At 47.2% G+C, this 24,857-nt stretch overlaps 1 protein-coding gene across 1 annotated transcript in view; it reads left to right on the top strand.

Annotated features, from left to right (window-relative positions):
* LOC138283497 (L-asparaginase-like) overlaps nt 1-24,857 on the top strand; it is a 209,979-nt gene that overhangs the window by 75,529 nt on the left and 109,593 nt on the right. Inside the window, exon 2 of the mRNA XM_069221439.1 lies at nt 13,150-13,245. Within this exon, the coding sequence (XP_069077540.1) occupies nt 13,150-13,245 (96 nt within the window). The remainder of the gene's footprint in view (nt 1-13,149; nt 13,246-24,857) is intronic.

Here is a 24,857-nt window from a genome sequence, read left to right as displayed (position 1 = left end):
GTGACCTGCCCGCCCCATTTCGTCTGAATCTCTTGTAATTCATCTTCCATTAAGTGTGTTTCTTGTAGGATAGCTATGTGGGCCTTTAGGCGCTTGAGGCATGCATGCACTTGCGCTCGCTTGCTCAGTGTGGACATTCCCCTTACATTCCACGTAATTATCTCATATTGTTGTGCATGTGCAACGGTTTGTTGAGCCATGTTTCCCTGTGTGGTGTCGTGTTCATTTGCTCCCTCTTGGGTCCTATTTCCATCCAGCTGTCTGCGCATTTTACTAGGTCTTTGTCTGAGGCTGGCGAGCGCGTTTGTGTACCCTGCTGGCAGTGTTGACCTTGTCTAACCCCTTTAACTCCCGCTATCCCACCCGCCCTGTTTACTAATTCCTCTAACTGGTTGCTACCACTCAAATTTAAAGAAGAAAGGAAAAAAAGTAAGAGAAAAGCCCCATCTTTGTTGTTTGGTGGGGTCAGTATCCGTTCGGACACTCGTGGGGGGGCACTCATTCGGGACGGGTGTGTCACCTATGCGGAGCACACACCCTTCCGCAGACCTAGTCTGTGAATGTGCACGTGCATTGGCGTGAGCACCCCTGGGAGGGCCATCTCATTTATCCGTCCCTCCCCCACCCCCTTTGCCGCCTATTGCGCTTATACCCCTATGATCACTGGTGAACAGTTTAAAAAGATACTTTTCGGAGCCAATGCGGTTTGTGTTACGATTCCTGCTTTAGCCGCTTCGGGATTCTGGACTCCTGGTGTCCTGTCCAGTTTCTGACAGTCTCACTTTTACTGCATTGTTCAATTCACAGTTCGTCTGCTGTTCTTGGAGTGACATCTGGGCCCCTGAGCGCTTCCGTGATTGTTGAGGTTGAGTTGGTCGATTCCGAGTCTGATGCAGATGTAGGGGTCGTCCGGAGTGTCTCAAAGGGGTTTTGCATGAGTATAGGAGTTTCTTTTAGTATTCTCGCTCTTTCTTCTGCCGCCTGCTTCTCAGTGGGCTGGCCCCTTGAGCGTCTCTTGCTGCGTTTCCTCGTTGCGGTGGTGGTCCACTCCTCCTCCTCGGGTGCACCCTCGTTTGATTGCGCGATGCCTTTGGCGTGCATCCATGTCCAGGCATCTTCTGGGGATGCGAACATATGCGTGCGGTCATCTAAGCTCACCCTCAATTTAGCTGGAAAGAGGAGAGCGTACTTAGGCCCATATTTATACTTTTTGACGCAAAACTGCGCTAACGCAGTTTTGCGTCAAAAAAATTAGCGCCGGCTAACGCCATTCTGAAGCGCCATGCAGGCGCTGTATTTAATCAATGACATTAGCCGGCGTTAGCTGCCGGCGCTGCCTGGTGTGCGTGGAAAAAAACGACGTACACCAGGCAGCGCCGGCGTAGGGGGATATGGGGCTTGGGCGTCAAAAAATGGGGCAAGTCAGGTTGAGGCAAATTTTTCGCCAAAACCCGATTTGCGCCATTTTTTTTCACTCCCAACCCCCATAGAAATGACTCCTGTCTTAGCAAAGACAGGAGTCATGCCCCCTTGCCCAATGGCCATGCCCAGGGGACTTATGGTCATTGGGCATAGTGGCATGTAGGGGGGCACAAATCAGGCCCCCCTATGCCAAAAAAAAAAAAAAAAAAAAAATGACTTACCTGAACTTACCTAAATGTCCCTGGGATGGGTCCCTCCAGCCTTGGGTGTCCTCCTGGGGTGGGCAAGGGTGACAGGGGGTGTCCCTGGGGGCATGGGAGAGCACCTCTGGGCTCCTTCCGAGCCCACAGGTCCCTTAACGCCTGCCTTTTGCAGGCGCTAAAAAACGGCGCAAAAGCGGGCGTACGTAATTTTTTTTGACCCGCCCACTCCCGGGCGTGAATTTTGCCCGGGAGTGTAAATACGACGCACATGCCTCGGAGTCAATTTTTTAGACGGGAACGCCTACCTTACATCTCATTAACGCAAAGTAGGTGTCCACGCAAAAAAATGACGCAAACTCCATGGACTTTGGCGCTAGACGCGTCTAACGCCAAAGTATAAATATGGAGTTAGTTTTGCGTCGGAATTGCGTAAAAAAAAACGACGCAATTCCGGCGCAAACAGAGTATAAATATGCCCCTTAATGTTGTGCTCCCGGAGTCGTTGTTTGATGTACTTCTTGAGTGAAGTCCGGGTATGCGTGGATCACTGCATCCTCGAATTGAAATGGACCTTTATTGCGGAAACGCTGTAGTATCAGGTTGCGATCCTGGTAGTTCAGGAGTCTCACTATTAGAGATCTAGGAGGCTGACCCGGGAGTGGAGGTCTGCCCGGGAATCTATTTGCTCGTTCTACCGAGAAGAACTTGGAGGGGGAGCCATTCAGTACCTCCTTGATTAGCCATTGCTCTGCTGTTAGTTCCGGGTTCTGTTCAGGGGGGAATTCCGGTATCCCCACTAGGCGAATATTGTTACGTCTGGATCTGCTTTCTGCTTCTTCGGCCCGTCTCCAAAGGATCTTTACTTCCGTGTCCAAACGTTGTATTTGTTTCTGATTACCTGTTACTGTTGGACCTGTCGCTGTTAGGGTGTCCTCCGTTGCTTTCACCCTCTCTGACAATTTCCGGTGGTCCACTCTAGGTAGATTTAAGTCTTGCGTTACTGCGTCTACCTTATATTCTAAGGAAGATTTAGGGGGTGATTCTGATTCTGGCGGGCGGCGGAGGCCGCCCGCCAGAATTCCGCCCCCAAAATACCGCGCCGCGGTCAAAAGACCGCGGCGGGTATTTCAAGTTTTCCCCTGGGCTGGCGGGCGGCCGCCAAAAGGCCGCCCGCCAGCCCAGGGGAAAACGACCTTCCTACGAGGATGCCGGCTCGTAATCGAGCCGGCGGAGTGGGAAGGTGCGACGGGTGCATTTGCACCCGTCGCGTATTTCACTGTCTGCCAAGCAGACAGTGAAATACTTGTAGGGGCCCTCTTACGGGGGCCCCTGCAGTGCCCATGCCAGTGGCATGGGCACTGCAGGGGCCCCCAGGGGCCCCGCGACCCCCCCTACCGCCATCCGGTTCCCGGCGGGCGGACCGCCGGGAACTGGATGGCGGTAGGGGGGGGCGGAATCCCCTCGGCGGCGCAGCTAGCTGCGCCGCCTTGGAGGATTCAACAGGGCAGCGGTACACTGGCGGGAGCCCGCCAGTGTTGCCGGTCTGACCGCTGCTTTACCGCCGCGGTCAGAATGCCCTGCGGGGCACCGCCGGCCTGTCGGCGGTGCTCCCGCCGACCCTGGCCCCGGCGGTCTAAGACCGCCGGGGTCAGAATCACCCCCTTAGTGTCCATTATAGCCTGCAATACTTTTTCGAATTGCGCCAAGTGCGTTTGGAGTGTGTTTTCGAGTGCAAGGTTGTATTTTGCGGTTGTTCATTGTGCGCCAGGCCCGGCGTATTTCGCTCCTGGTTCTTTGACGTCCTAGATTTCCCAGCCAATTCTTCACCTTGCGGATGTCGCGTTCGACCAGAGATGGAAGGACTGATTGGATATAATTTTTGGTGGCCGTGTGTTTTCAGGTGCGACTATGCTTCTTCCAGGATGTGGCGTCTTTTTTGAGGGGCTTTTTCGTTTACTGTGCGAGGCAGGCCCAAAGAGTGATGTGAGATGGTGCTGTGACTCCTATGGCAATTATGAGAGGGGGGGGGGAATCGTCCCACCCCTCCGGGGAGACCCCAGGCCTGCGGGTCCGGTGGGGCACAAGATGTTCAGTGTGTGAGCTCCCCACCCCATATTAGGTGCCCCTCACGCTGTCCTCCTATGGGGGGGAGTCCCAGGGGGAGCCGTGCCGTCTGCGTGGGGCCGCCTCCGTCCACTCACGATTCGAGGACAAGTCTCTGGGTGCACTCCTGCGTGGAGGGGAAAAGGTGAAGATAGAACCGTCCCCTCGCCGGGCACCCCCAGCCGGGCCCCCCCAGCCGGGCCCCGCTGGGGCCGGGTGCCGTCTCCCACGATCCCTGCGTGCAGGAGGGGGGGCGAAAAGGGGATGTGCCGTCCGCCTGCGGCAGGCGCGTCGCACTTCACCCCGGTCACAGGTGACCGCCCCTTATGCCGTGGTCCCTAATCACTGGGGCGGTCCCCCCTTTCGAGCCCGCGGTCCCCAGACCGAGCGCCGCGGGCCGGGTCACAACCCCAAGGCCAGTTTCAGCTCTGCGCCGCGAACCGTAGGTAGGGAGGGGGAGCGGTGCGCGGCGGTCGGCAAAAGGAGGCCGAGGAAGTCCGCTCCAATGTAGTGCCACGCTTTGGCAGCGGGCGCGTCGTCGGGGCCACAGATGCCACCCAAAAGGGGGGGAGGGGAGAGGGGGGAAGCCCCCTCTCTTTTGCTTGATTTCGCCGATCCTGCTCCCAGCAGGATCGGCCCGGGTTGAGGCGTGGAGCTCCTGCTCCGTTCGTTGCTTGGTAGGGAGGGTGGGGGAGGGGGAGCGGAGTGCCGCCCCCGGCAGCCAAGGGCCCGGGAGGGCCGGACCAGTGCTCGGACCCCCACGTTTCAGTCCCGGGGCTCCGAGACTTCCGGCCGCTGCAGCCCCCTCCTCACCTGTTCCCGTCCTTGGGATCGGGAGCCGCTTCGCCGGGCACCGCCTTTGTGCCGCCGGAGGTCCGCGATCGGTTCGACGTGGCTCCAGCCGCGCTCCAGCAGCACTTCGTCCGATCCTCGGGTCCAGGGCCGCCCCGGGGGCCGGCGCGTATCGCCCTTGTTGATGCGCCCTGCTCGGGGGTGCCCGCCAGGATTTATCGGCCAGGCCCGAGTCGGAGCTCCCTTCTCAAGCGTCCGACTCGGTCGCCATCTTGGCTCCGCCCCCCTGAGGTCCACTATTCTCTATTGTGTTTTACACTATTTGCACTGTTTTCTAACTATTCTTATGCGTAGTTCTGACAACTAGTGTACATATTTTGTGTATTACTTACCTCCTAAGGGAGTATTGCGTCCATACTAATTTTGGTGTTGTGCTACCATAAAAAATACCTTTATTTGTGTAACACTGAGTGTATTCTTTCATGTGCGTAAGTGCTGTGTGACTACAGTGGTATTGTTTGAGCTTTACATGTCTCCTAGATAAGCCTTGGCTACTTATCCACAGCTACCTCTAGAGAGCATGGCTTCTAGACACTGCCTACACTACACTAATAGGGGATACCTGGGCCTGGTATGAGGTGCAAGTACCTTAGGTACCAACCACACACCTTGCCAGCTTCCTACAGTACTGCATTGCTCTACTCAAGATTTAAGAAGCCACTAAGGGCCATGTAAGGTAGCCTTGTGTGGCTTCACAAATTTCATTTTTGAGTTGCTTCGTGCATGCACCACGTTGTGTCATGCAAGTGCGACACAACTAGGATCATAAATATGGCCTCAGGTATTTTGGCTTGCATAATTTCTTTTTAAGTCGTTTACTTGTGCCTTTTGTGGTTAGTTTAATGCTAGTTTATTTTAATATTTGCACAGGTTTTCTTATTTCAAAAACGTGTTTTTGTGGTTTTAATTGTAGCTAAATTAAACAATTTCAAAAAATGGTTATCAAGAAATAACATGTCAAAACAAATATTTAATTAAAAGAAATCCTCATAGACATTGAAGTTACAAGGTTAAAAATGACTACATGAATTACCACAACATAGTAACCAATATTTTAAAGTTCAATTTTGTTGCAAAAAATGAAAATAAACAATATATTTTCCCTCGTTGGTATGTTCCTCAATATTTTTTCAGTCATTATATTTTTGAGACAATAGTATGATCAAATGATATTTTGTAGCCGATAATCATGGAACATTCCAATACATTAGATAAGCCCAGTTTGGGGCAAATCTGTTCTTGAGTAATTACATCGTCTTGAATTGTTTGCAGTCCACCCTGGTCAAATGCTGAGCGATAATCATGAAGGAAGGATAAATGTTAGATTTTAATTGCTTTATTCTGGCATTATAAGTGAGAGGGCCATAGTGTAGTCTGTCATCAAGCAGCTCTGCAATTAAGAAGTAGTTTAGGCCATCCTGTAATCCCCAAAAGTAAACCTTTAGGTTAAAAAATAATTGGCAGAAAAGTATATCTTGAAAAGCCTTGGCATAAATTGGTAGGTAAATTAAATAGAGAATTTAACTTGCACGAAGGGGTTGGCTGTAGGGCCAAATTTCAGGCATGTCCCAGCACCCACCATGCCTTGGCAGCCAACTCCCGCTGCACATGGTCTTCAGTCATGCGCAACAGGGGTTGGCCACAGGGCCTTCAGCCAGGCTCTATGCTGAGCCATCTGTGGACAGCCTTCGGTCAGGTCCTCTATCCAACCCTCCACGTGCAGCACTCCTGATGCGCATAGCTTTCAGCAGTATGCAGCAGGAGTTGGCCACAGGGCCATTCTGGAGGCCAGGTCATGCGCCCAACCTGCTGCAGATGGCTAATCCCGCTGGGCATGGCATTATAATTGGGGTGGCTATAAGGTCTGGTTTATGCCTAGGTAACATTTATAGTACACCAGAGTAATTTGCATAGTTTTGGGATTTTTGCATTGCTCTTGTTATGCAAAATTCCTCAAATTATGCCATTTTACCACTTTGTGTAATGATGCACCATTTGCAGTAGAAGTTTACTATGAACGTGCCATTCTGCATGGGACAAAAAGAACAGAAGCAGCTGGTGTTTGCTGTGCTTTTCTTTAAATGCGTCCACTCACCAAAAATTAACACAAGGACACATTTTGTGCTAAAATATATCATAAATGACAGCTTTGCTTTTCACATAATTATGCATAACAGTGCGGAAGTTATGCTTAGTTATTCAAAAGAAAGTACACACATTTCACAAACTCCTAGTCTGGTCTATAGCCAGAACTTCCTTTTTCCACAGTTCCAAAATAGGATTCGCAGACCGTGGGCAACTATCACAAGCTTCACATGGTGGTGTTGCAGAGCTGTACAAGCTTCACTTGCTAGTTCTAGATCCATGATACCAGAAATAGCTGCAGGTCAAAAAACAGCAAATGAAGATTGCATGGGTCCACAACAACAGCCTGTGAAGATTGCTCTGGGTTAGCAGAGCCTATTTCGGTACCACTGACCCAGACTGGATACCTGCCATCTGTGGATCCAGCCGCTGGATCTGCAAACCTTGAGACAAAATCACTTTTTAATTTAAAAAAAGGGCCCCTTTGCTGCCCAACCACATGGTCCTGGGGGTGAGGGTGTGCTTATTCCTTTCCCTTATGTGTTAATTTTCAGGTAGTGGTGACTGATGCATTTTCTTCCAATGTTGCTGCCAGCCAATCCGATCCTTTTGGATCCACAGATCCATTTCAAGACCTACAACCATAAAATGGCTGAATGGAGAAAAAGCTCCATCAGCCAATTAGATTTGATTCATTTTTAATTTTTGAAGCCATGGAGGTCTGTAGCTCCAGCACCGTGGATCTCAGCAAATTACCAGTCCAGATGTCTCTTCATGCCTAATGTCCCCAAAACTGCTGGATGGATGTACACCAAAGAAAAGCACAATCCTTGAATAGGGTTATACCTTCATGCCAAATATTCTGTTCAGACAGTTTTTCTGCATCGAAGAAGAATCGTATGGAAATTTACATGGGACATGTTAATTTTGAGATCCTCCATTTTGTTGCCGCTGCTTGACGAATCTGCGTGAAACATGCTATGAAATACCTATGTACTTTTTACGGACAAAAAATGCCTTTCCTATAAAACTCAGGGCCTCATTTACAAGGATTACAATACAGTGCTTCATGGCACATGTTTTATCAGATGCATCAGAAATTCTGACACATTTGTTGGTGCTAAACTCATGCATTGCTGGTCTTGTGTCTAAAAAATGGCGCTACTCCTGCAATGCGAGGAGGCCCCCCATAGAGAAAATCCCTGCATCTCTTTTATGCCTGCTCTGAGCAGGTGGTAAAATTCTGACCCAGTGAAGTTGCAGAATGACACAGTGAAATGTAAATTTCACTGTGTCAGTTCTGCGTGACTTTTCCTGTGGGAGCAACTACCCTACATACATGATACCTGGCATGGAAGCGACACTACTGTGTCCAAAAAAAATAATACGCAATGATGGTGCAAAGGCATTGTAAATGAGGCCCTTTGACTCAAACCTAACTACACTGGTGCTAGATGTTATTTCAATTATTTGCCTCCACTAATTTCTATGGGAGTATGTTGCAGTACCAGTGGCTTACCATAAGTGGTGCTTCACTTACTCCTAAACCGGGCTGGATTAAATTTAAGTTTGTTTACCACTTTTAGGTCTTTACTAACTTTAGTGTATTTAGTGAATTGCAATGGTTGTACTCTTTTGTGTGTGTGGGTTTTGTAATAGCGTGATTCTCTCAAATTGCCCTTTACCAACTCATTATTGATTAACTATTCCCGTTTTCTCACCCCCTTTTCTCATGTTGCTCACATTTACTCCAAAGTGGTATACTTACAACAGCATATCTACTGTCAAATTATAGTATTCAAACCTGAGAGAGTAGCAGAATATTTAACATATTCATAATTTTAAAAGGTTTTTCTCATATCTTCAAACTGATTTGATATAACCATTCCAAATAAGGAATACATTGGTTCCAACAGTTTGTGCAGGAAGGGCCACATTCCTGCATAAATACAATCCCCTGAGGTGTTTTCCTTTTTCTATGTGTGCTGCTGAATTCAGCACATATAGAAAAAGGAACAAATGAGGAGAAATAAAGATATTTCCCTTGTTTACGCTTCACCTGGGGAGGCATAAGTTTTTGGCATATTCCTAGGTCTAACACTTTTGGTAATTCTGGGAATGCATCAAAATCCATGTATGTTGCGTGCGAACACCCACAAAACATCCATAGAATGCCTCCCTGGTGCAGAGTAAGGCAACGCAGCGATTAGCCCTGCATTGCTTTCGGGATTTATGCAGCTACTCAGGGCCATGTAATGTGGTCTTGCGTGGCTTAATAATTCTCATGTTTGAGTTGCGTTGCGCATGCACCACCTTGTGTGGTACAAGTGCGACGCAAATGGGGTCATAAATATGGCCCTTAGTTTTTAAGATGTGAGTATGCATCAGTTACACCACAAATACTTTGGAACCAAGAGTCAGATCTATGAAAAAGTGGTGCAGTGCAGCACAAAATGTCACTTTGCTGCGCTGCACTGTGTCACTTGGAAAGGGCAGGAATGTGTAATATTTAGGGAATATGGTGCATTTGTGTCCTTTCCTCCTGGTGCAAAATGGGCTGCCTAGAGCCAAGGCAGGTACCCTTGCATCATGTTGCAGGGGTGCCTGCGTTGAAAGCAGGATTTGTTTTGTGCAGGAAGGGTCACCTTTCTACCCAAAAACAATCCTGGGATGCTTTTTTCTCTTTCTATTTGTGCTGCAGAATGCAATACACATAGAAAGAGAAAAAAAAGGCGAAGAAATAAAGATATTTCTCTTCATTGCGCCTCCCCTGAGGAGGCGTCAGGTATGGTGCATCCCCAGGATTACAGGCTCTTGCAAAACTGTGGATGCGTCAAAATCCATAGGTGTTGTGTGAGAACACCCACCGGAACGCCCATGGGACGCTTCTCTAACGCAGAATAAGTCAACACAACAATTTGTGCTGACTTGCCTTTCTCCATATCCATGAGGCCATTCAAAGCCATGCAAAGTGGCTCTGTGTGCCTCAGTGTGTATTTATGGTTGAGAGGTTTGTGTCGCCGTTGCGTCACCGAACGTGATGCAACAGCGGCGCAAGCTTCTCATAAATATGCCCCCAAGTCTCATCATCTCAATGCAAAACAGATCCCTGCTAGTTTTGATTACTGTAATTTGCAAGTAGATATGTTATCTATTTTTTGACTAACATGTTAGGTACACATATGAATTGCATGAATTTGTATAACGTATGACTAATGTATGGAGAATATTTTCTTGCAATATTTGTTATACAAACATTGATGGTAATGTAATATAACGATTTAACAAAACTCTTTCTCAGCAGCAAGTTAGGACTTTTTCCCAGACATGAAAGTCTTGATAATGGTCCTAGTAGGACCAAAACATTGAGCTTTTGTTATAGATTCAGCTACGATTATGAAATTGTCTACTGCACATTTTTCTTTATGGTACATGCCAAAAAGCCCAATGAATATTTTTGTTAATATGTGTTTATAATATATATTTGTATTGTTTATTTTTGTCTCCATGTATATGCAGCCCGTTTCAATTTGCTTGGTTAAAGTAGAGCTAGATCATATAATAAATTCTGCCATATTTATAATATTTGACTATCACTACTTATATATATACATATACACGTATATACGTGTATATATATATATATGCATATGTGTGTGTGTATATATATGCATATGTGTGTGTGCATATATATATATATACACACACACATATACACTATATACTCTTATAGATACACACACACACACATACATATATATATATATGTATATATATGTATATATATATATATATATATATATATATATACATATATATATATATGTATGTGTGTGTGTGTGAGTATAGGTAGGAAAGCATTCCCATAGGAAATGCCTTTTTTCAGAGGGACCCCCACTGGGGCCAGTCCCAATAAATGGCCAATTTTGGCGCAATCCTGTGGGATTCCCACAGGTTCACGTCAAACCAAAAAAACCTGGTTGCTGGTGCTCCCCTCCTGGAGTCCAGTTTTGACCACAAGGACCCTGTCCCCTGGGATTAGGTATCTTAAATAAGAGGACGCATGGCCCCCTCCTATCCCCGATGGTGGAAATGAGGAAAAAAGGGGAGGGGAGGCTTGTAGGCCCCGAGGACCCCTTCCTCTGCAGCCAATTTTTGCAAATAAAGGAGGGGGACACGCAGCCCTCCTCTGGAGCCTTCAAAGGCCCTGGAGACCACCCCTCCCCCCAGGACCAACTGATGTAAAAAAAAGGGAGGGTTCCTCTCCCCCAGACCTTGTAGCCTCTGTGTATCCCATCCCCCGATCCTTTCAAGCAAAGGGGCCACCCTGCCTCCCTATCTGAGACTTAAAAAGCTCTGGAGACCCCATTCCCCAGGACAGCATGGGAGCAAACATGTCTACCCTGTTTGTAGGAGCACAAGCAAGAAAGACATGTCTGCTCCCACTCGGCTGGAGATTTAAACATGTTCCAGCTGCGTGGGCGCAGGCTTCTGTTTCTCTGCATGCACTCCTGTTGGCAGGGAAACAGATATTGCTCCCTCCCAGAGAGGGCAAGCATAAATAGTTGTTCTCCAACATCCCTCTGGGGATGAGAGGCACTCACCCTCCTCCCCTCTAATTAAAATATTGCCCCTGGGGGCCATTTGGACTTGAGGAGGGTGACACCCTCTTACCCTAATGTAAAAGTATTTAACCCTGGGGACCTGCACCCTCTCCCCTATAATTAAAGTATGGCCCCAGGGGATGGGATCCCCGGTGCCCATTTGGGCTGGGGAAGGGGTGTCAGAAGCCCCCTCTCATAATATTAATGTATTTGGCCCCGGGGAATGGTTTCCCTGGGGCCTCTTTAGTATCCCTCTCCCCTAATAATACATTACACCAGAGAGTGGGGTCCCCAGTGCCAATAGTGGCTGGAGGAGGGGGGCTTTGTGCACTCCTCCTCTGGCAGGGGAGTTGGCTGCTTGCTGAGGAGGTAGGACTCAGCACCAGGCCCCGCTGCCAACCCCACACCATGCAAGGTTAAAGTGATGTTATAGTTGGGTGTGATAAAAAGATCCGATTTTGTTTTGAAAAAGACCTTAGAACTTCACTGAAAAAAACAAAAGTTTAAGTAACAATATGGTTTGATGAATATGTCAGTGGCAACATAGGGTCTCATTATGAGTGTGGCGGTCTGACTGCCACTTTACAACCCTGGGGATTGTGACCTTGTTCTCCACCAGAAGTTTCATGGTGGTAACACTGGCATGAAATAGCTGGTGGAGAACAGATGCATGGGGCCACTGGGGGGGCCCCTGCACTGCCCATACACTTGGCATGGCAGTGCAGGGGCCCCCCTGGCAAGCACCACCGCAGTGTTCACTGTTTGCAGACAGTGAAGTTTGCGAGGGTGCTAGTGCACCCTGCTGTCTACAGCATTGCCGCTGGTGCAAAGTAAAGCAAGGTCCATTGAAAGTAATGGGCACGTCATTTTAACGCCTGCCTAAGGCAGGTATTAAAATTACGCTAAAAATGGAGCAGTGAAATGTTGTAAATTTCACAGTGCCATTTTTATGGGCCTCCCTGCGTGGGAATGCCCACCCTTGCATACATTATGCCTGACGCAGGCATAATGTGGCGCAGGGGTTTACAAAGTGGCACAATACATGCATTGCCCCACTTTGTTAATATGGCGAAGGAAAATGGCCTTCTTAACACCACATTAGCGTCAGAAAAAGCAACGCTAGTGTGGTGCTAGGGCCTTGTAAATCTGGCCCTTAGAGTTCCTCAGTGGAGGGCAGTGTAGCACCAGAAAATACGGTCTCTCAATGTTATGGTTTCCATGGATCATTATAAGAGAGGCAGGGGTTACTTGGCAGCATGCCATATTGGGGTTGGCAGAATCTCAGGGGGTGGGATCAGGGATTAAATATGGGACTTTATTTTAAAGCACGATGTGGAAGTCACATTTTTCATTTCTCCATGCTCTGGATCCAGAGTAAGCAGTAATGCAATGTCTGCTTATAGGAGCTCTGCCCACCTCCTTTGTTGTAACCTGGGCACCCCCTTTTCTTACCTTGCCTCAGAACCAGCCGTGTGTTGAGGGGCGACCTGTTTCACAACAGAACAATTTACCCAGCTGTATAGTGCCACTTACAGTTTATTTCATACTATAACTATTAAATCGTGAATGTGTTTAAATTAATTTTCCTATGATCCCAAACTCATGTTTTAAACTTGTACACTTCCACCATTTTTTTCAGATAAGTGAATACATCTAACTGGTATCACGAATGATCTCAAAATAAGAGCAATTTGAAAAAAGGAGGGTAGGATGGTGATAAAAATAAAATGATAGGTCGCCTGGCTTTGTCACCCGCAGTTCCTATTGTACACATATATCCTTTACCCAACCAATAGAACCTTGCATTAAGACCCATCAAGTGAATGCAGAAGAGTGCCTAGGATCATGGTAAGGCTATCGTTATCTTTTCTGTTTTTCAGGAACTGAAAGCAGCCAGAATAGCACTCTTCCCCTTGCTCATGTGCATCGCATCAAGACAAGGAGATATTGTGGTTCTGGAGGAGCATATTCAAGCGGTTGGTACATCACTTTCAGTTGACATTGCCTGGGTGATTGGCTGGTTTTCTTTGAGTGAGTGGTCATCCAGTGCGTGACTGATTTTCTATTTAGCGAATGCTCAACTGTTCATCGAGTAGTGTTTCATTAAGTGATCCATGTTTTCTCGGGTGAATGGTTTTGGTTGAAGTGAGTGCTCTTCTCTTGGTTGACTTGTGTAGCATTTAGAAGTCAGTAGTTATATTCCGCCATTTTTTGTGGTCTTGCACAAAAGTCTACTATTGAGCAAGTTGCATTTCTTCGAATAAATGGCATTTCGTTGAGTGAATGATCTTTGGATGAGAGAGTATTGTATTACTGAGTGGATAGTCTTCCATTTGAGTGATTGGTCTTCCATTGCCCATGCTGTGTTTCTCTGTGTGACTAGTTGTTCATCCATGGATTGGCCTTTGAGAGCTGTTTCACTGGATATACTTTGAGTGAATGTTGTGTCATTGAGTAAATGGTCTTTCATTGAAAACGAGGGCCCAGATTCTGAAAGGTGTCACGCAGAGCAGTGCAGTAGTCAAAAATGCTGTGCAGCGCTGCGTGACAAGGAGAGAGCAGGAGAGCACCATATTCACATAGAAATGGCACTCTCCTCCCCTTTCCTAGCGTAGGTGCTGATTTCAGCTGCTGTGTGCCACGCACACACCTTAGTGCCATAGTGCTAGAGCGTGTGTGTGAGCCTAGTATAGGTTTTGTATAGGAAGGGTACCCTTCCTGTATAAAATACTATGCCTAGGCAAGTGGGAATGCTTTTACTACTTTGTATTTGTGCTGTACAGTGCAGTCGGAAAAGCAGGAAGAAACAAAAACTTTTATTCATTTAACACCAGCTTTTCAGCGGCATCTTCTGATGTTTCAGAATAAGGTTTAGCACAAAAAAGCACCCACTTGACACAAAGTAATGCAAAGCAGCACAAATACAAGTTTGTGTTTCTTTGTGAATCCACCACAAAAGGAATAGCATCGGTTTAGCCTCACAAAAGTAACGCTAACCCGATGCTAAACTTTTGAGAATCTGGGCTGTGGTCTTCAATCAAGTGTGCCTTTTTACCTTTGAGTAAAGGGCCTTCCATGGAGCATTTTATTGAGTGAGTGGTCTTTCATTGAGTAGATGTCCTTATAATTTACAAATTGAGGTAAATTGGTCTTTCTCTTACAGTGGCTGTTGACATCTGAAGACATGTTACATTATCTGCCTATACCAATTTAGATTTAGGAGCATAAATGATCCAGAGAATTATATAATAAAGGCTACAAGTTACATTGATATTCACGAATGGCAAGGACTGTCAGATCATTGCATTTGTCCATTTCCACACCTGCTGCAAAACTGGGGGCATGTTTACAAGCCCCTAGCACCTCCTTGCACCACATTAGTGTTATTTTTTTAATGCTAATGTGGTGTTAAGGAGGCATTTTTGCTGGGACATATTTACAAAGTGGCGTAATGCATGTATTGCTCCACTTCGTAACCACTTGTGCCACATTATGCCTGTGCCAGGCATAATGTATGCAAGGGGGGGCGTTCCCACGCTAGGAGACCCACAACAATGGTGCTCTGAAATTTACAAGATATCACAGCGCCATTTTTGGCGTAAAGCTTGATTAAAGCAGCCATTAAAATGACACACCCATAGTAACCCATTGGACTCCCTGCACTTTGCTGCAATAGTGTCAAAATTGTTGCTGCTAGTGCAGCACAGCGCCACAATAGCCTAAAAGATTCTGATGCTATTGGCCTAAGGACTGCCATGGTGTGCCTCATCATAAATATGGCCCTACCATGGTCTTGTTAGGTGCCTGTAGGGGGAGCAAGAAAAGTGATGCATCATCCGTGATACACCACTTTCTTGTAAATAAGACCTAGTGTTTCTAAATAACTCCAGCTCTATTTTCTGTTTAATGATTGTTAGAAATGGGGTCTTTGCCTGGCAGTCAGGTTAGCCCCTGTCCAAGCAAGGACCCTCACTCTAGTTAGAGTAAAGGAGAATCACCCTCAGTTAACCCCTGCTCACCCCCTTGGTAGCTTGGCACGAGCAGACATGCTTAACTTCAGAAGCAAGCTGTAAAGTAGTTGTACCAACACACACAGTAACTCAGTATAAACACTACAAAAGGACACAACACAGGTTTAGAAAAATAGATAACATATATCTAAACAAAACAAGACCAAAACAACAAAAACCCAACATACACAAGTCAAGTTATGAATTTAGAAAGCAAAAGAGTCTTGAATCCTTTAGAAAACTGTGATAACTTTGTTAGCATACAAAAGTACCTGGGGAGCGTCAATATAAAGCCGCACGGGCGAGTGTGCATCGAAAAAGGCCAGCGATCCATCGATTTCTCACTCGCAAGCAAGAGTGTGCGTCGTTCGTTCTCCGGTCAGGTCGGCGTGTGTTGTTTCTTCTGGGTCCGAGCAGGCTTTGCATTGATTTTCCGCGCCCAACGATGTTGCCTCGAAATCCAGTCACACAGTGTCAAGAAACCGCGCTGCGTGGGGGCTTGCGTCGTTAACAGCAGCCGTTGCGGATGTTGCACGTCATTTCTCCTATCACGTTGCATCGATTTCACAGCTGCAAGGCAGGTGGAGCATAGATTTTAGTTGCGAGGCCGGTGGTGCGTCGTTTTTCAGCTGCGAAACAGATGGTGCATCGAAAGTTTCCCCGCATGGCAGTCTTTGCGTCAATTTCTGTCCTTTTCCACCAGTTGCACCTTTCAATGGCCCAGAGACAGGTTAGGGCACCACTTGGCAGGCATGACTCTCAGCAGAAAGCCCAAGTGCTGACAAAGAGAAGTCTTTGCTGTCCCTGAGACTTCAACAACAGAAGGCAAGCTCAGGTTTTAAGCCCTTGGAGATTCTTCACCAGTGGGAAGTCACACAAAAGTCAGTCTTTGTCCTCTCTCAGATAGGAGCAGCTACTGCAGGCCAACCCAGCAAAGCACAGTCACAGGCAAAGAGGCAGTACTCCTCCTCCAGCTTCTCCAACTCTTCTCCTTGGCAGAGTTTCCTTATGGTTTCAGAAGTAATCTTATTTTCAGGGGTTTTGGGTGCTCTTCTTATACCAGTTTCTGCCTTTGAAGTAGGCCTACTTCAAAGGAAAGTCTCTGTTGTTTTCAAGATCCTGCCTTGCCCAGGCCAGCCACCAGACACACACCAGGGGGGTTGGAGACTGCATTGTGGGAGGGCAGGCACAGCCCTTTCAGGTGTAAGTGACCACTCCTGCCCTCCCTTCAGCCCAGATGGCCCATCAGGATATGCAGGCTACACCCCAGCTCCCTTTGTGTCACTGTCTAGAGGAGAGGTGCAAACAGCCCAACCGTCAAACTGACTCAGACAGGGAATCCACAAACAAGTAGAGTCACAGAATGGTTTAAGCAAGAAAATGCCTACTTTCTAAAAGTGGCATTTTCAAACACACAATCTAAAAAACAACTTCATTAAAAGATGTATTTTTAAATTGGGAGTTCAGAGACCCCAAACTCCATATGTCTATCTGCTCCCAAAGGGAATCTGCATTTTAATATTATTTAAATACAGCCCCCATGTTAACCTATGAGAGAGGTAGGCCTTGCAACACTGAAGACCAAATTTGGCAGTATTTCACTGTCAGGACACGTAAAACACATAAGTACATGTCCCACCTTTAACATACACTGCACCTTGCCCATGGGCTACCTAGGGCCTACCTTAGGGGTACCTTACCTGTATAAAAAGGGAAGGTTTAGGCCTGGCAAGTGGGTACACTTGCCAAGTCGAATTGGCAGTTTAAAACTGCATTCACAGACTCTGCAGTAGCAGGTCTGAGTCATGTTTACAGGGCTACTAATGCGGGTGGCACAACCAGTGCTGCAGGCCCACTAGTAGCATTTGATTTACAGGCCCTTGGCACCTCTAGTGCACCTTGCTAGGGACTTTCCAGTAAATCAAGTAGGCCAATCATGAATAAGCCAATGTACACATATATTCATACAGGGAACACTTAGGGGCATTTATACTCTGTTTGCACCAAATTAGAGTCATTTTTTTAACTCTAATTCAGTGGAAAACAAACTCCATATTATACTTTGGACCTAGACCCGTCTAGCGCCACATTTATGGAGTTAAAGTCATTTTTGAGACGTGGAAACCTACCTTGCCTTAATGAGATGCAAGGTAGACGTTCCTGTGCAAATAATGACTCTATGGCCTTAGCGCCATATTTATACTCATGTGCAAAAATGGTGCACAGGAGGGAGGAGGGGTCAAAAAATGGTGCAAAGCTTGCTTTGCCCCATTTTTTAACGCCTGGGTAAGGACAGGTGTTAGGGGACGTGTGGGCCTATTTCCATGGTGGAACACCATGGAATAAGCCCACAAATGCCCTCCTCAGGCCCCAGGGACACCCCCCCATACCAAAGGGACAGCGGAGGATGGGGGACCCCATCCCAGGTAAGTAAGGTAAGTACAGGTAAGTATTTTAATTTATTTATTAAAGTGCCATGGCGGCCCTGAAATGGGCCCCCATACATGGCACAGGATGCAATGGCCATGCCCTGGGGAACGTGGTCCCCTGTGCTGGCCATTGGGTGGTGGGCATGACTCCTGTATTTTCTAAGACAGGAGTCATGTTGTATGGATGGTTTTGCATCAGAAAATGACCCTAGACAGATTAGAGTCATTTTGTTAACTCTAACCTGCCTAACTTCATTTTTTGGTGCAAAACCCCTTTCTTCCATACCGCCAGCCCCACCCAAGTAACGTCATTTTTTGACACTAGCCTACCCTTTGCACCGGCTTCCACCATTCCATAAATATGGTGCCTGGCTGGTGCACAGAAATGGTGCAAGCCGGTGATAAATTTTTAGGTGCAAAACTGCGTTAGTGCAATTTTGCCTCAAAAAGTATAAATCAGGGCCTTAATACTTTAGCACTGGTAAGCAGTGGTAAAGTGTCTAGAGCAAACAAAACAGCAAAAACAGAGTCCAGCACACAGAAACAACCTGGGAAGTAGAGGCAAAAAGTTAGGGAAGACCATGCCAATGATGCCAAGTCTAGCAATGGTATTACAAAATGATGACCCCTTTCCAAGCATCTGTGACTTATATTGACACAGAAATTGACAATATGTTGTTTTGTGATCTCAAAACCAACATGTGTGATTTCAAAGAACACATATATGGTTTTGTGACAGAACTCATTATATATTCAGGGGGCAATGTTATCATTTAATAATCCCAAAGTAGTCACACTGTGACTAGCCTCTTTCCTGGTCTTGATTTATTTCCTTTTATCACCCAACCATCTCTCATTTTTTCATTAACATTTTTTAAAATGTCAAAATAAACACCTGTGGTCCTGTTTAATAACATCCAGTGAAATCATGATGATATAAGCAATCATTAGTAACAAATGAACCACTTAAAGCTTTACAAACACTATTACATTCCCATTGTGTTGCCATGTGTAGGCAAATATTAGACCGTTATACCCAAACTTTTTAAATTATGTACTTGATTCAAACTACAGGTGTAAATTCACACCACGGCCCAGATTTACATACAATTCATCCAGCAAAATATAGCACAGCACAGCAAACAAAGTAACTGTGTTGTCTAAACAGGATTTAGCAGAACAGTGCCATGTGTACTAAGATGTGGAGTTGTTCTGCTTTCTATGTGCGCTGGAAGCCCTTTCCAGACCCCAGCGAGCTCCAGAATTACTGCCCAATCTCTCTGCTCCCGTTCCCCGCCAAAGTCCTGGAGAAGGCCATCAACCTCCAACTCACCGAACACTTGGAGAGAAACAACCTGCTAGACCCCTCCCAATCAGGCTTCAGAGCCGATCACAACACCGAGACAGCTCAGATCGCTGCAACAGACGACATCCCTGCCATGCTCAACAGAAGAGAAGCAGCCATCCTGGTCCTACTTGACCCCTCTGCTGCCTTCAACACCGTCTCCCACCAAACCTCGATCAACCGACTACACCAGATTGGGGTCACAGATGACGTGCTCAGATGGATGGCATCCTTCCTCATAGGATGCACCCATAGAGTCCGACTACCCCCCTTCACATCCCAGATCAGGCACACCATCTGCGGCATCCCCCAAGGCTCCTCCCTAAGCCCAACACACTTCAACGTCTACATGACACCACTCGCAGACATTGTGAGATGGCACAACATCATCACCATCTCCTACTCTGATGACACACAGCTCGTCCTCTCTCTCTCAACAGACCCCACCTAGACGAAGACCAACTTCCACTACTGTGTTAAGAACGTATCCACCTGGATGAAGGACAACTGCCTGAAGCTCAACACGGACAAAACAGAGGTTCTGATCTTTGGCAGACACTCAGCCCTCTGGAATGACTCCTGGTAGCCATCAGAGTTCGAACCCACCCCCTCACCAAAAGATCATACCAGCAACCTCAGCATCATTCTCAATAGCAAATTCTCTATGAAACGTCGGGCCAATGCGGTTTCCTTAGCCTGCTTCCTCACGCTTATCTTTAAGTGGCTCCCATCAGCACGAGGAAGGCAGTGACGCAGGCCCTGATCACCAGCCGAATGGACTATGGGCAAGTAAACAAAAATGATGGACGGAATGTGGATCAAATCAAACATTCACCCCCAGTCACAGTTCTGGGTTTAATCCATCAATTATTTTGCTCATCATGCCACCCCAGTCTGGACCCAGCTATATGCAAATCAGCCTTGACCCTGTTCCCCAGGGGAACAGTCCAGCCTGAACTGCCAGGCCAGCTCCTCCCTGAACCAGAAACAAGCATCTTGGGATCCGTTTCAGGGTTTCACCCTTTATCAACGAGACTATTGTGAATCCAATGGCATAGTGAGCCCGAGACCCACATCTGAGCATTCCCAGCGCACTTAGAGTGACAAAAGAAAGCAAATACAAATGATGGACAGAATGCTGAACAAATCAAACATTCATCCCCAGTCACAGATCTGGGTTCAATCCATCAATTCTTTTGCTCACCATGCCACCCCAGTTTGGACCCAGGTATATACAAATCAGTCTTGACCCTTTTCCCCATGGGAACAGTCCAGACTGAACTGCCAGGTCAGGTCCTCCTAGGACCAGAAACAAGTATCCTGGTACAGGTTTCAGGGTAACACCACTCATCTGCCAGGCTAGCTTGAATCCAGTGGCATAGTGAGCCTGGGACCCACATTTGAGCATACCAGGCACACTTAGGGCAGCAAAAGCAAACAAACACAAATGATGGACGGAATGTGGAACAAATCAAACATTCATCCCAAGCCACAGATCTGGGTTTAATCCATCATTTCTATTGCTCACCAGGCCACCACCATTTGGATCCAACCATATGCAAATCAGTCTTGACCCTATTCCCCATGGGAACAATCCAGCCGAAACTGACAGGCCAGGTCTTCCCTGGATGGGAAACAAGCATCTTGGGACCGGTTTCAGTGTATCATCCTTCATCAACCAGGCTAGATTGAATCCAGAGGCATACTCACGTCTGGGCATATATTCGGCAAACTTAGGTCGACAAAAGCAAACAAACACAAATGAATGACGGAATGCAGAACAAATAAAACATTCATCCCCAGTCAAAGATCAGGGTTTAATCCATCGATTCTTTTGCTCACCGTGCCACCCCAGTTTGCACCCAGCCATATACAAATCAGTCTTGGACAGAGGAGACTAGGGTGCTCATTCCGAGTTTGACTCGGGGTGGCCATCGGACCGCCGCGGTAGTGGCGGTCCGATCCGCCACATTCTGACCGCAGCTGAAACGCTGCGGTAATACCGCTGCATTTGCCACGCTAGAGACGCCCTCCAGCCTGGCGGTCCCAACAGTTGTAATCTGCCAGGACAGCGCTGCAAGCAGCGCTGCCCACCGGAATATGAGTTCCATTCCACCAGCCTTTCCATGGCGGTTCACACTGCCATGGAAAAGCTGGCAGAATGGGGGTGCCGGGGGCCCCTTTGGGGCCCCTACACTGCCCATGCACTTGGCATGGGCAGTGCAGGGGCCCCCAGGCACAGCCCTGTCACGCATTTCACTGCCTGAATTACGGGCAGTGAAATGTGTGACGGGTGCTGCTGCACCCGCTGCACTGCCACATTGGCGCTGGCTCGATTCCGAGCCGGCATCAATGTTAAGGCCCTCTTTATCACAGGGGCCTACGGTGAAGTCGGAATACGCCGTCGGTGTCCTGACGGCACCAGTGGTCAAGTGCCGGGTTGAGGCCGCCCGCCAAACTCTGAATGAACCCTTAGGTGTCACTTATTACCTTGGACCTCACTGCAGCATTTGATACAGTCTCCCACCCCACCCCATCCGCACCCAACACCTACACATCAGAATCCAAGGACTATCTAGTCAGTCAGCCTAGCACCGTACACCTCAGAAGCCTGCGATTTCATCTGCAGAGTTCAGCAAGGATCCTCCCTGAGCCTGGCCCTCTTTTATGCATGTATAATCCCTCTAGCCAGCATCATCTGTTCTCAAAATGTCAATTCTTTCCTGTGCAGATGACATGCAATTGATTTTCTCCCTCACTGACAAAACACCTAGGGCCATATTTACAAGGCCCAGTGGTGCAGGGCGGCGCAAGTGCCATGCTGCGCCACCATGAGCCACCTGGAAAGGGCAGAAATGCACATGGTGCAAGGGTGCCTACGTTGTGGGGATGACTGTTTTTGTGCAAGAAGGAACAACTTCCTGCACAAAAACAATCAATGGAGGTGTGTTCTTCCTTCAGAATGCAGCACACATAGAAAGAGGAAAAACGGAGAGAGATAAAGGTATTTCTCCCTGTTACGTCACTCTTGCGCCACCCCTGGGGTGGCATAGGCTCTTGAGGCATTCCTCAATGCATTCCCAGGTTTACAAAACCTTGTAAATCCTGGAATGGGTCAAAATCCATAGATGTTGCGTGGGGACACGCACGCAACACCCATGGAAACGCCTCCATGATGCAAAGTAAGGCAACGCAGCGACTTGTGCTGCGTTGCCTTGCTACATATCTACAGGGCCATGAACAGGTATGCAGAGTGGCTTTGCGTGGCCTTGTAGATATGGGTCAGCAGCCTGCGCCAGTGATGCAGCTCTAAAAGTGATGCACAGGTGGAGCAGGCTGCTTGTAAATAAGGCTCTCAGTACCCGGATCAAGTTCAATGCCTGCATGCCTGAAATCGCCCACTGGTGAAGACAAGGGGGCATAATTATGGGAATAGTGGCACAGTGCAGCTAGTAAGTCACCTTGCTGCGTTGCACTGCGTCACCAGGAAACGGCAAGAATGTGCAGTATTTAGAAGAATACCACACATTTCTATCCTTTTCCCTGCGCTGCTGCCCTTTATGAGGTCTATCACGGAAAGCAGGCACCCTTGCACCATGGTGCTAGGGTGCCTACTTTGCTTGCAGGCTTGTATTTGTGCAGGAAAACCTGCACAAAAACAATCCTGAGAGTATTTTCTCAGAACACATAGGAAGGAAAAGAATAAGGAGAAATAGAGATATTTCTCCTTGTTAAATCTCTCCTGGGAAGGTGTATCTTTTTGCCGCATTACCAGGCTTACAAGTTCTTATAAATCTGGGAATGCATCAAAATTCATGGATGTTGCATGGAAACACCCATGCAACACTCTTGGAAACTCCTCCCTGGCGAGGACTAATGTAACACAGTGATTTGCGCTGCGTTACATTACTCAAGATTTATGAAGCCACACAAGGTGGCCTTGCATGGCTTCATAAATCTCACTTAAAGTTTGTGTTGCTTTTGCATCATGTTGCGTGGTGCAAGAGTGACACAAACAGGTTCATAAATATTGCCCAAGCTGTTTAAAGCTGACCACCAATAAAGCTGAAATCATGATCTTCAGGAACAGCACATCACAATGAGACTCCACCTGGTGCCCAACAGACCTAAGACAGACAACCGCCAAGGCCACCACCACCCCCATTACCCATGCCAAGTACCTCGGGATCATCATCAACAGCAAACCCGACATGACAGCCAAAGTCAATGCTGTCACCGCCTCATGCTTCCATATCATGAAGATGCTGAATAAGATTTTCAAATGGCTTCCAATCAGCACCCACAAAACCTTCATGCATGCCCTGGCCACAAGCAAGCTAGACTATAGAAACACCCTGTATGCTGGGATCAACAAAATACTCACCAAAATACTGCAGACCATTCAGAACTCAGTGGCCAGAATCACTCTCAACCTCTTACGCCTCACTCACATCACACAACACCTGACTCCCTATTCACAGACTGGCACATTTCAAACTTATCACCCAAACATTCATGGCACTACATAGTACTAGCACAGCATACCTCAACAATTGCATCTGCTTTCAAAAACCTTCCAGACAGTTCCGCTTGTTCTGTATTCCTTCTTGCACAAATCCCATGCATATGGGAAACCAGATCTGGCGGTCAAGCCTTCTCCTACATTGCTGCTAAAGCATAGAATGACGTGCCTCCACACATAAGAACCTCCTCCTCATTTCCGCAAAAAGCTGAAGATCTGGCTTTTCGAGTAGTACCACTAGGAACTATGGGGCATATTTATATTCTGTTTGCACCGAATTAGCGTCATTTTTTTTTACTCTAATTCGGTGCAAAACTAACTCCATATTTATACTTTGGTGCTAGACCCGTCTAGCACCAAGGCCCTGATTTATACTTTTTTTCGTGCCGCACTAATGTCATTTTTTGACACAAAAGTGGCACAAACTTACAAAATATTGGCCCTTATTTATACTTTTTGCTGCAAAACTACACTAACTCAGTTTTGCACCAAAAAGTTTAGCACCGGCTTGCACCATTTCTGTGCACCAGCCGGGCACCATATTTATGGAATGGTGCAAGCCAGTGCAAAGGGTAGGCTACAGTAAAATAAAATTACTTTAGTCGAGTGGGGCTGGCGATATAGAAGAAGAGGGTTTAGCACCAAAAAATGACTTTAGGCAGGTTAGAGTAAAAAAAATGACTATAACCAGATTAGCGTCATTTTATGGTGCTAAACGTACCATGCCACATGACTCCTGCCTTAGAAAAGGCAGGAGTCATGCCCACCACTCCAATGGCCAGCACAGAGGACAAGGGCCATTGCACCCTGTGCCATGTATGGGGGCTCATTTTAGGGCCCCCTATGGCACTTTCAAAAATAAAATGCAATCTTACCTGTACTTACCTGGGATGGGGTCCCACATCCTCTGCAGTCCCTATGGTGTGGGTGCCCCTGGGGCCTGGGGAGGGCACCTGTGGGCTTATTCCTTGGTGTTCCATCATGGAAATAGGACCACAGTTCCTCTACTGTCTGCCCTGACCCAGGCTTTAAAAAATGGGGCAAAGCAAGCTTTGCACCATTTTTTGACTCCTCCTCCCTCCCTCGCACCATTTTTGCATGGGAGTATAAATATGGCGTTAAGGCCATAGAGTACTTTTTGCACGGGAAAACCTACCTTGTATCTCATTAAGGCAAGGTAGGTTTCCACTTCCCAAAAATGACTTTAACTCCATAAATTTGGCGCTAGACGGGTCTAGCACCAAAGTATAAATATGGAGTTAGTTTTGCACTAAATTAGAGT

The sequence above is a fragment of the Pleurodeles waltl genome, chromosome 3_1 (genome assembly GCF_031143425.1).
Source record: "Pleurodeles waltl isolate 20211129_DDA chromosome 3_1, aPleWal1.hap1.20221129, whole genome shotgun sequence".
NCBI lineage: Eukaryota > Metazoa > Chordata > Amphibia > Caudata > Salamandridae > Pleurodeles > Pleurodeles waltl.
The sequence above is the reverse complement of the archived record's forward strand: the minus strand, read 5'-3'. Positions and strand labels throughout refer to the sequence as shown.